The sequence below is a fragment of the Lissotriton vulgaris genome, chromosome 7, assembly GCF_964263255.1.
Source record: "Lissotriton vulgaris chromosome 7, aLisVul1.2, whole genome shotgun sequence".
Taxonomy (NCBI): Eukaryota; Metazoa; Chordata; class Amphibia; order Caudata; family Salamandridae; genus Lissotriton; species Lissotriton vulgaris.
The window spans coordinates 1,670,403,008-1,670,416,089 of record NC_141695.1 but is presented as its reverse complement, the minus strand read 5'-3'; the positions used below and the strand labels follow the sequence as shown (position 1 = coordinate 1,670,416,089).

Genomic DNA, 13,082 nt, shown 5'->3' with positions numbered 1-13,082 from the left:
CAGACTGTTGGTGGCGGTCTCGCCGCCATTGTCATGACCCCCAAAATTGAGGTGTATTTGCAAATATTTATAAGCTGGGTTAGATGGTCAAATAAAAAAAAAAATTGGGATAATTAGTTTATTTCCTAATAACAAAAAATTGGGCATTTAGGTAGTGCATACTGGTTCAGTTCTTGGCATCTGATGTAAGACACTCTGCACTCACTGTCCATGTTACCTTCTCTTTCAGCTATGAGGACTGTGAGGCGACCGCCCAGTGGCTTCTTGGGCGCATCAAGCAGCAGCCGGAAATCGCCATCATATGCGGCTCAGGGCTCGGCATGCTGGCAGAAACCTTGGAGGGGAAGCAAACCTTCGAATACGGAGAGATCCCCCACTTCCCCACCAGTACAGGTGAACCATCACAGGGACTGCATGTAAGGGCAGACCGGCCAGTGGGACAGAAGGGATTGTTCGACATGCTGGTTGTTCTGAAAGGCTTGCAGGGTTGTCGCACTGGAGGCCACATTTAGGGCATCAAGGTCACTTTCTGAAAAAAATCTTTAATTGTGGGTCGTGTTTTTTTTGCCCTTTTCCTCAATTTATTGACACAAAAAGCTGCATGAATACGACCTTGAGACCCTCCTCATTATTTTTTGTCTGAGCTAAGAGGTTACTACTTTTGCAAATATTTGAGACTTATTATACAGTGCTTAATTTGTAAAAATAAAAAAAAACTTAAGTGCCAGGGCCCTGTCAGAAGTCATCTTCCACTTGCAGCACTCATTGCTGCTGTCAGCACTGCCAGTTACAGATTCAACACAACTACTAACCTTTACATTAATACCTAGTGCCAAGAATGGCTTTGGCACCAGGTATTAGACTTTTTTAATGTATATTGAATTAACACACAAGTACACAACTATTGTTATATTTGGCTCTAAATTAGACAAACAGCGCCACCAAGTGGCAGTCTTCATAAATTAAAGTGTCGGTCATGAGCACTGGAAACCACCAGCTTAAAATAAGCACTGGACTAGAAAATGTCTCTATTCAAAGCCAGCACTTCACTGACACAAGCTTCAGAGACTGCTGAGGGATGAGACAGTTTCAAGCAGTAGAAACATTTCTTTGAACATAGGCATGTTAGAAAATGAGATTTTCCAGAATATTTGTCCTGTTTGGACAGTGTGAGCCCAACACCCCACCCTTTCCCGCAAGGGCAGGGCTATCTACTGCCAATGCCTTAGAGTCTTGTTTGCTCTGAAGACCCATTAGAGCTTTGTTACAAACACATTAGGAATCTGGTCCTTCCTTTGAAGAGAAACATTTGTTTTCTGTAGAGGTTTTATTTCATTGAGTAGTAGTTATTTGTACGATAGAAGACCACTTCACTTTAAAATTTATTATTATTATTTTTTTTAATCATACTTTATTCGATTAATTAAAATCATAAAAGCAACTCCAGTACATTATTCCAAAATTAAAAATAGCCTTTTTAACCAATTCATCATCATGAATGTACAATTAAAGTGGATAAATAACCTCATACACAAGAGAATAAAATATTAGCTAAAATAGAGTCACACCTCAGAGACATTCACCATCAATCTTTTGGCCTTAATACGCATAGCTGCAACCAAGAAGCAGGCAACTCCAAATATTACCCGGGTGCTGCCCAACAGTTGTAAATACATGAGTGCAGGCCGGACTTGTGTAAAACCCGCCTCTCTCAGCAGTGGTACCAGAAACTGTTTTCTGATATCAGCATAATGGTCACAGAACGTGATGAAGTGCATTGAGGATTGATCAGAAAAATTATCACAACTGCAGGGAATGGACTGATCTGGTTTTCCCCATACTGGAAAATGACCCAGGGAGAACTGTATAATATTAAATCAAAATCTGACTAGAAGGTGTCGACTGAAAGGGAGAGTAACGATCTTTAGGTAAGGTTCAATAAGTGGAGTGGCCAGAAACATATAATTCGCCCTGACACAAGGTTTTTGCACCTCCACTGCCTCCCGTTCTTGCACAGCTAATTCCAGAAAGTTGTACTTAATCTAGTTTATATCACCCTTCTGCAGCAAGTTTGGTGAAGCGTATAATTCTGGCCGTCCCAATTTACACAGAGTGTCTTTAATATATACTAGCCAGGCAATTTTGTTTGCCAAATCTAGTGCCATACAATCTTTTAAAATAGTGTGGTTCAATGTAATCTCATTGTTGAGCCAAGTTTTGGCCCAGCAAATCAGTGGGGCCAAGTGTAACTGATCGGCGATATAACCGAGTCCTAGCTCAGAGTGCACCGAAAATACTGGAGTGGATTGGGGGACCGCTAATAGGGATCTTAGAAATTTGTTCTCTATAATCTGCAATTTACCTTGGGGCAAATAACCCCACAATGACGCGCCATACAATGCTATAGACAACCATTTGGACTTATACACTGTTAGTAAAGCTTCAATGGGACGTGAACCCAAATGTTTTGCAAAGCCCATGAGGGCTGAGGTTGATCTAGTAACAGCAGTGCCTTTAGCTTTTAGTTGGGGTCCCCAAGTGCCCCTTTCGTCAAAAATGACGCCCCAGATATGTGAATACAGAAACCCTGGATACATCCGCCCCATTGCAGGTAAAGCGTTTTATTTTAAGGGTCTTTGGTCGTTTACCTGCGACCATGACATGCGATTTTTTGTTATTTACCTAAAGGTCTAAAGTGCGCATAAATTCCCCAAATGCATCCAGGAGTCTCTGCAGCCCCAGTCCTGTGCGGGCCAATAGCACCGCGTCATCCGCGTAAAGAAGTACTGGCACCGCAGAGTCCCCTGCTCGCGGTACATCTAATGTAGCCCCTCCAAAGATTTTTCCAGTGAGTTTATATATAAGGTGAACAGGAGGGGTGCCAAGATGCAGCCCTGCCTGACGCCTCGTTTGGACCTAAACAAGCTGGTGCATCCCCCCTCCTTGTTGACTCTGATAGAAGCTAAAAGTCCTTGGTGGAGGACAGCCAGAAAATTTACTAGCGACGGGTCAATCCCTAAATTATATAAAATGAACCACAGCTACGCTCGGTTGACCAGGTCGAAGGCCGAAGAAAGGTCCATAAAGGCCATATATAACAGGCCATCCTTGGCCTGGGTGTATTTTCTGATTAGCATGTAAAGATTTTGACATTGGTCAAGGGTGCCTCTTTTGGCCGTAAACCCATATTGTTGGTTGGAAAGGACCCCCCTCTCCTTCAGGCAGTCTTCCAGTCTATGCAGGATGACTCTGCCCAAGATCTTAACGGCAGTGTCAATCAGGGAAATCGGCCTGTAGCAGGCGAGGTCACTCCTTAATCCTTTTTTGAATATGGGTATTATTATGGAGGGGGCCCACGACGAGGGGAACCCTGAAGTGCTAGTGGAGTTGAAGACAATTGTTAATGTCTTCGTCCAGAATTTAAGTGGGGTGCTGTATAAGTCTGCAGGGACGCCATCAGGTCCCGGTGCTTTATGTTTTGTCATCTCCTCTATAGCCCTTTGGACCTCTATCTCGTTAAAGCACAACATGAGGGCTAGGTGCATATGTACAAGACCCATCTCGTCTGTGGCGCCCTCCGCAATGTCATAAATCTTACTAAAGTAAATTTTACCCAGAAGTCCTGATGGGGCTTGATTTGCTTAAAAGCAAAGCCCAGAACACTGTAAATTAAATTGTTGGGTAAAAAGGCTGTACTGCCAAAAGTGGAAATGTTTTAGCATTGGATAGAGATTCATTATCCAGCGGCATAGCTGGATTTCCCTTTAAAATAAATAGTTCAGCCACAAATGTATTTGGTCAGACCTAACATTTGAAGACTTATGTATACCGGTCCAGGAATGATTGGCGATGTCTCAGACCTGTCCACGCGTAATCTCTTAGAAAGACTTTGCATCCTGGGTTAAACCACTCAGCCCTCTCAACCTGACCTCCATGGCTATTGAGGTCTCTTTCACTGTGAAAAGCTTGCTTCCTTACAAAGGTCATCTCCTCCAGGGACATATGGCTTGAAGAGGGCCCTTTGATTCCTCTGAATCCTGATGAAGCTTCTAAACTATATGATATTTGAAGGTCAACAGGAACTAATTGCGTAGACCTGTAAAGACTGGGGTCTGAGGTACACCTGCACATTTTTTTCCATAGAACTGTTCTGAAGACTCCAAGACATTCTGTAAGTGGAAAAATGACTGTTCTTCAAATTTACAGTTACAATCAGGGAACCATCTTTAGATTGGGCATTGGCTCAAAAGTAAGCCTGGTGACCATACTTCAAAGCAGGGCTACAAAAAAGTGTTTTCCTAATTAGAACGTCCTATATTAACTGTTTCTGATTGGACAGGATCGTCCATACATTTTATTCCACTTCCAGGAGCTTGATTCGGTCCACAGACTTCAGGTTTAACCTAGTCAGAGCATTTGCTGGACCAAAATCTTTTGGATTCTTCATTTGATCATTTGTGCCACATCTTACTGCTTGGAACTCATATCTGACAGAGCCGCCAGGTTGGCCCCCAGGATGATTTTAAGATTCAGAAAAGATTCCAAATGAGAAGGCGAGCAAACAGAACCTAGTCAAATTCGAGTGGTCAAAGCGTTACTGAATCTGCAAAATCCCTGTCAACTATATAGAATACTCTTAGAAACCATTTCACTATTTGTTGACATATTTTTACATTTTGGATATTGTGAATGGGTTGCCATTGATTTCCAAGATTGCATGCTTACCATTATTTTTCTGTTTCAGCATTTGTCACTACTTTCAATTTCACACATTTTCGTTGATAGACAGTGCAGTTGTTAAAAGTCACAACTACAGAACTTAAGTTGCCTGGCTGATGAGCGGTGTTACCTAGGAAACGGTCCCAGGATGCTTGTTTCCGGTCTAGGAAGGACCTGGCTTGTCAGCTCGAGCTGGACTGTTCCCATGAGGAACAGGGTCAAGATGCTTTGCATGTGGCTGGGTCCCAATTGGGGTGCCATGGTGAGCAAATGAACGATGGATTTAACCCAGATCTCTTGACTGGGGGTGGATATGATTTACTCCGCATTCTGTCCATCATTTGTTTGCGTAGCACTTTTCTTTATAATGAGGCACCAATTATTTGGCATCATTCAATTAATTCTGTCAGCCATGTCTAGCATCGTTCCTTGTGAAGCTGTTTAAGGGAGTCTGCATTTCATACTTCTCTGAAGCCTCTTCTCTCCAGTTGGTTTGATGGTGTTGGAGGGGTGAAGCATGTCTATTGCACAGTTCTTTTCATTATAAGACACTGGTGCCTCCATCCCTAAAGAATGGCAGGCAGCAGGGCTGGTCTGGTCATTTCCTGTAGTCTTAGACAGGAGGAGCCATGTGATGAAAAGACAGTATGTATCATTGTGAAGGTGATTCAATTAAGTATTTCATAACAGATACAGAGAGCCATCCACTCTGGTAGCATCCCAAGGCACAGGTGGTAACTGCCACAGAAAGAACCCTCGTGGACAGAGGCCCCCGTCAACATTCCAGCAGACACCACATACAAGATTCTACCAGCATCACCACACCACCCCCTTTTCGATAAGACAACAGAAGCATGAACAGAAAAGATACATAACAAAAGTGTTGAACATTTTAGCAAAAACCGAGAACAATGAAAATGAAGCAATTAAATATAATCATGTCATTTACTGGGTCTGACACGAACCCTAGTGCTTTTCCTGTTGGCCCCATTCCCCAGAAGAAACAGAGGGAACCCCATCCCCCCGAAAGATACCCTTGTTTGCATTAATCATCTTGGAAGGATCCCTTGCAACAGGAGAGATATTCCACCAGTTTCCATTGGATAATTTCACTGCATTTCTGTGTACTTCCCACAATTTGTTGAGACTCCAAAAATTTGGAAAGATAGGATTTTTTAACTAAACCCAGTCCCCAACATTAAGTCTATGACTTTCCCTCCTGACAATAGGCTCACAATTCTTTGATCCTGTTTCAACAGACTTCCTATTAGCTGCCTCCCAAGCACACTGCATATCACAGTCATACATTAAATAGCACACCTCATTGCCAGAGGGTGCAATGGACGCTCTCTGTACCCTTTCTTTCCAAAAAATATGTGCCTTGGGGTAATAAACAAATTGTACTTACGTTTTGTTATTACAGAGTTTTATATAGCGCAAACTTGACCCCAATCGGGTATCAGGGCGCTTTACTTAGCACCAGTTGCATTGTATGAGGACACATTAATTTTTGTTAGGCACGGGGAGATTAAGTGATTTGCCCAGAATCACAGGATGTTCAGCATAATTGCCAAGACTTGAACCCAGATTCTAGGTCAAACGCCCTAGCCGTTAAGCCGATTTACAAAAGGGGGTGGTGATGAACAGAGTGTCTGAATTGAGCAGACCACTCTTACCCAGTCCAAAGATCAGGGCTTGATCCATCACCGTTATTTATCTCACTGCCCCATCCCAGCTCAGAACCTGGCTATATGCAAATCAGTCTGTCCCTGGCCCAGTGCATCATGGGAACAGGGCAGACTAAACTACCAAGCCAATTCTTTACCAGAAAGGAGACAAGCTACCGGGGACCGGTTTCTGGCATTTCAGCCGTCTTCGGCCCGGCTTGCTTTAATCCTGATGGAGCAGTGAGAAAGGGACTCATGTCTGAGTATACCCTGCCACACCTATAGTGGCCAAAATCGATTTACAAAAGGGGGTGGTGATGAACAGAGTGTCTGAATTGAGCAGACCACTCTTACCCAGTCCAAAGATCAGGGCTTGATCCATCACCGTTATTTATCTCACTGCCCCATCCCAGCTCAGAACCTGGCTATATGCAAATCAGTCTGTCCCTGGCCCAGTGCATCATGGGAACAGGGCAGACTAAACTACCAAGCCATTAAGCCGACACATATGCTAGAAGGCTCAAACCGGTACCTGACAAAGTTCGGTTCAGTTGCACCTTTAGTAGAGTCCTCTTGGGTGGTCAAATTAAATCCCATCTTCTGTCGCCACTGATGAAAGGACAGTACGCATCACTGTGAAGGCGTATTTAATAATGGATGCAGAGAGACATCTATGCTGAGAGCATCCCAAGGCACTGGCGGCAACTGCAACAGAAAGAACACTCGTGGACAGAGGCCCCTGTAAGCATTCCAGGTGACACCACATACAAGATTCTACCAGCATCCCCACACCAGGTCCTCCCTGTCCTGCTGAATTCAGGTAGTTGTCAATGGCCCTTACCCTCACCAGACGCGAGTTCACAGTACGGTTAGCCAAGGTGGCACTCTGGATTGTAAGGTCCTTTTCTGAGATTACCCGCTCAGCTTTACATGTATAAATGCAGAACCCTTACCATTTATGGTCTTGATGATGATGCTGATGATCGTAAAAGTAGCACTTTTGGTGACCGGGAACCAAAGAAGAGAAGCATACAGTAATCAATACATGAATCCATGACAGCCATATACGAAAGAAATCATTCTTTTCAAATTTTGAATAAACAAATTAAATAATTACTTTGTGTGGTGTGTCTTACATTTATTGTAGAGAAGGAGTGTTAATGTATTGATAACTGTGTGCTTCAGTTCAAAGATTGTTCTGTTGTATTGTATAGTCAAGTCTTGATCGTGCTAAGCAATTGTATCACCCGACAGAACAAATTGTAGCTCATATTATATAGACCCAGGTTCTGAGGGACACAGGGTAACCCCATTACTTTATCAGGACCCAAAGGATGGCATTCAAAATAGGTGAGGGGTTCTCCCACATATTTAATTGTCGGAGTTGTCTTAACACAGTGATCTAAATTCTCTGTAGGTATCTCATTATTGTAAGTGAGTTCCTGTGGTACAGACCATTTGCTTAATGCAGTCATGATATGGCAAGGGAGGTAGATGCCTAGATCCTGTGCAGGAATCCTAGACATGGAAAGCTAAATCGTAGTGTACGCATGGTACGAAGACACATACTTAGTCACTTGGTTATATTAAGTGCCCATGGGGAGGGCAGAGTCGATGATACTTCCTAAATGTATAACTTTCCTTGAAGTTGTTGGTGGAACCCAAAATTCCTGGGGTCAGCTGTCAATTGAACATTGCTTTTTTCAACCTCTGCATATGATTGGCCACATGTGATGCATTGAGTTTAAAGTGATTTCGTAGCATCCAGTGATCAGTGGCTCAGAAGCCCTCTGACAGCAGACTTTCATGGAAGCATAAGCAGCCAGTCTAGGTATGTGGGCACTGCCAGCTTAGCCCCACTCTGGGGAATATTTCCAGTCTTCGCAGGTGGTGAAAGGCACTCCTCTAGCCTGAAACTGAAACCATTCGCTACCTGACCTTCATCTTGCCCACTGGTCCTTCTCTGTAGTACAGACTCTGAAATGGTGGCTACCTACTAGAGAGTGGCATCTTGGAAGGCCAGTTTCCTGAAATGGGCTCTGAATAATTGTAATCTGCCTTAATGCGGGAATGCAAAACAAAAAGATTTTGAAAAGAGTAGTGAGGCAGGTAGAAATGGGGGCTTTTTTCCTCTCAGCCAAGGAGGAGCCAAGGTGTCCTGCACATCAGTATGTCAGCCAAGCCCATGAGAATGTGTGCACTACATCAAATCCTAATGACAAAGGCCTCTTTACAATTACAGCACAAATGCCAACCCAGGCTTTGAGAATATATTGGGTGCAGTAGTAGCGGGCCTGGGTTTTCCCCCCCCACATTATTTCTGCCAGGTTAAATCTGGTGCATTCGTGCCAACAAATACGATCCATCCTGAGTGTGTGCACCCTGGAACCGAGCATACAAGTTATTACCCATTCTCAGGTGCACACATCAAGATGGTATGGTTACAGAGCACCCCGTAAATAGCACACCTGGTGTTATTGGAATTTACCGGATGCTCTAGTACCTCCCAAAATTGCATGAGTCTTGTACACTTAGAAACACTTAGGCATCCAACGAACTGACACAGTGCCCAGTGGGGAATATAAGAACTTTTGAAGGAAGCAGCAGCGGCATCCCACTAGAGGTATAGTGCCATGAAACTACGATAACCAGAATGCACTGGGCAGACACCCGATGGGAGGGACAATTCATAGTATTTAAACCACCTGCTGGCTACCTTTCCGTACATGCCATTACCTTGGAAGAAGGGCGGGAAGACGCCCGAAACGCGTAGGATACTGACGGCGAAGTATTTTGCTGTGCAGGTGTCGTTTGTCATTGAGCTGCCTGGCAGAAAATAAAGATTGCAACACTGCATGTGGGCCTCCAAGTTTGGGTGCTTTACAGATGGAATATATATATATATATATAACGTTTTTTAAGGAACATTTTGCAGCAAATTTACCCCCCCCTCCGGTTCAGCCAGGACCGGAAGGGGGAGGCGCAGCATTTATATAAGGGGGAGGAGGCATGTGACCCCTCTCTACAAGCTTTCATGAGGCAATGGGACTCCGTCCCCTAGGGCTGATAATTTTAACCGCATTGCTGCGGCGGCTTTTCCCGCAAATTTAAAAAAGCCGCGTTACATGACGAGCTCAGCTCGTCATCCGCACACGACCACCGTGGCTGATGACGAGCTCAGCTCGTCATCACCAGCGAAGAGGTTAAAAGGGGGGTACATTCCCCCTTCTGCGAGGCTCCACAAGGCCCAGGAGAACCCATCCCCCAGGGCTGTGCGCCCCCTCTCACCGGGCCTTGGAGAGGGGCCTAGGACCCCATCACATGGAGCCAAAACTTCGTTAAAGGGGAGGAGGGCCGCGCAGCTCTCCTCCTCGAGCCATACAATGGCCCCCAGAGACCCCATCCACCGGAGCTGGCTAAGTGATAGTGTGCTGGGGTCCCTAACCCCCAGGACAATGTCTATTTCCCTATTTTCAACGAAACAAGGGAACCCGCAAGGTAGATAAGGACCTTGGGTGTCAGTTTTATATAAAAACAATGGTCCTTTAAAGAAACAATAATGATGAGATAAATATAGACTTTTATCAGTGCTATATTGATGATGTCCAGCCAGGCAAACAAATTCATGAATTGATAAATGCAAAAACAAATAGGAGCACATCAATACAGTGGAACACAATCCTACATCCTTCACAAACACACAATTACATTTGGACAAAAACATTTCAGGCAAGACAAAGGTAGCTTGTGGAAATGTAGGGATAACTGTGGCAAGCTTAGAAAAAACAGTTAATGCACTTGTTTTATCACATTGGATTAATGTGCAAAGTGTTTGAATAAGTCAACAACGTTTCGATCCTTTTAAAACCATATGAGGATCATCATCATGGAGGGGTATAATACAAGCCTGAATTTTATAGTGCCTCGTACAATATGGGCGGGGTCACAGAGCGCATGGAGCCTGTAACTAGCTACAATTGGCGGATCTTGTGCAAATTTAATAAGGGATCTTAACTTATAGGTATGAGCGATGTAGTAATGGAACACAATCCAGGCTGGGTGGCAATTCACTGTATGCCCGTTCTGCGGCGAACCCGATCCAAAGCTCGATGTCAGCGAACGTGGGCAGGGAAAATGTAAAGTTTTCCCACTTGGAAGGAGCACAAACCTGCTCTTGGGCAGGGAAATGCTTTAAATTGCTCCCACCCAGCGGGAGGAAAAGAAAACTGCTACAGAGGTTGGAGCAATGCCGGCTCCCGCTGCACCCCCAGTGGGTGCAAGCAGGGAGGCCGGCGGGGCTGTAGGGGCCCTGGGCTTCCCCCGCAGCCTCCAATAAGGGACTAGCTGTGACTTTACGTTTAAAAAACCGTAGAAATTCACTGAAAAAAACAAAGGTTAAAGTAGAGTTATAATTAGGTGAAATGTTCAGTAACAACATAACGTTTTAAAGTCTAAATCCATAGAAATTAACCAGTTAGAGTTACAGTTATCTCAAGTAACTATAACTTGTATCCTAAGGTAACTATAACTTGCGCCCTTTGCTGTACACTGCTAATTACCCCACATATGACATCAACCATGAAATCTTCTATTACATCATTGATAATATAACTGCAACAGTTGCAATGAAATTATTGATGAGAAAACCATGCATAGCAGGTGACCGAGACATAGTTACCTTAAAACACCAGTTATAGTTACTTGAGGTAACTGTAACTATAACCGGTGAATTTCTGTGGTTTTCAGAGTTTAAAACATTACATTGTTCCATAACATTTCACCTAAATATAACATTACTTTAACCTTTGTTTTTTTTCAGTGAAACTTCACTGAAATGTTTGTCCCATGCTTCTACCTCTCTCTCCTGCTGCCTCTCATATTTTCACTAAAACACATCTTTTATGCCCTACAGTACCCGGTCATGCTGGAAAGCTGGTGTTTGGAGATTTGCAGGGGAAGTTCTGTGTCTGCATGAAAGGTCGTTTCCACATGTATGAGGGGTACCCGCTCTGGAAGGTATGTGTTGTATTGGTCGCACGTTGAGCACTCTTGTTAACACTACTGTCTCTTATGTCTTGCTCTGGTCCAAATGGCCTCTATGCCCCAGTTAGGTAGCACAGGACAGTCATGTTTCGGGTGAATTGGTGTCCTTCGACTTCCTTGTCCTGGTGCCACTGCTCCATATCCACTAATTAGGACTACAACCATGTCGTGCCCCTCGGATGTACAATGGAACAACACATGCCTTTACCACGCATCCTTTACTGTGTAATGCCAAAAGACTTTGTCCATTTCTATCTCGGCGTGGATAGCACTGTGCTAATCCTATGCTTAAAGACTTTGATAGAAAAGCAGACATTTGAGGTGAGCAGATCTAGAGTGTTGCTGGCGTTGAGAGTGCTCTATACTGGAGTTGTTTTCCACCTAAACTTGAGAACTACCCAGAGTGTGTGTGTGTGTATATATATATATATATATATATATATATATATATATATATATATCCAAATCCAACCCGTCTTCTGTGTGCGTTGCTGCACAGATTGGTACGCTGACAGCAAATCAATAGCCAGAGCCAGACTTCATCGAATGCTTTTTTATTTTCTTAAGTTACTGGTGCATGTCATCAGACGCGTTTCGGGCACGTCCATGCCCTTGCTCACTGATATCTGACGGTTAGCTCACACAGTGTTTTTAAAACGGCAGCAAGCCACATTGCGCGCCAAACAGTAATTCATGGTAAACAGATTTGTAGGACTGCAATATAGCATAAAGTGCTATCTATTGTAAGTACGGGCGCCATATTGGAAGAGCTTGGGAAAACAATATGGGCTAGGGAATGAATATATATATATATCACGCAAAACCTGACATGTTTGTCACCTCATGAGAAACAAGCCCTCCAGTCGAGAGTAGGTGAAAGCAAGTTCTATATTTCAGCAGGTAACCCACAGGTATAGCCTTACCCATTTCGACCCAGACGGGTCTTAATCATATGCAAATTACGAGGGTCATATGCTGGTGAGTTTAAATACACTGAGATAGTTAAACAGTGAGTAAGGACTCAGAGTGCACTTGTTTTGTTAATATGATGTCAATGATGCTAAAACTCCACAGTTCCAAATTGCTTTGGAGTTCTGTCAACACAGGGGCTTTGTGATCAGTGATGAACCTACACGAATATTCCTATTATGATCCCTTTAGGAACATATGGATTTAGAATATGGGTTTGGAAAAGTGAAAACTGATCTCCCAGCAATTAAGAACTGTGAAGTTTTATCACGACTGACAGCATATTAACAAAACATTTGCACCCTTTCTCACCCATAAACCTAAAAAATACCCTACCATCCCTATACCCGTTCCCACCCCTAAACCCTAAAAAAACCCTTACCACCCTATATCCTTACCCACCCCTAAATTCTAAAACACCCTTACCACTCTATACTCGTATTCACCCCTAGACCTTAAAACACCCTTACCACCCAATACCCTTACCTGCCCCTAAATCCTAAAAAACACCCTTACCACCCTATACTCTTACCCGCCCCTAAACCCTAAAAACATCCTTACTACCCAAAACCCATACCCAGCCTCTAAACCCTAAAAACACCCTTTCCAACCTATAACCTTACCTACCCTAGGCCCTAAAACACCCTCACCACCCAATACCCAAACCTAGCCATAACCCCCAAA

At 43.8% G+C, this 13,082-nt stretch overlaps 1 protein-coding gene across 1 annotated transcript in view; it reads left to right on the top strand.

Annotated features, from left to right (window-relative positions):
• Window positions 1-13,082, top strand: part of LOC147706266 (purine nucleoside phosphorylase-like) — a 73,156-nt gene that overhangs the window by 50,317 nt on the left and 9,757 nt on the right. Inside the window, exons 2-3 of the mRNA XM_086932714.1 lie at window positions 230-393; window positions 11,299-11,402. Of these exons, the coding sequence (XP_086788840.1) occupies window positions 230-393; window positions 11,299-11,402 (268 nt within the window). The remainder of the gene's footprint in view (window positions 1-229; window positions 394-11,298; window positions 11,403-13,082) is intronic.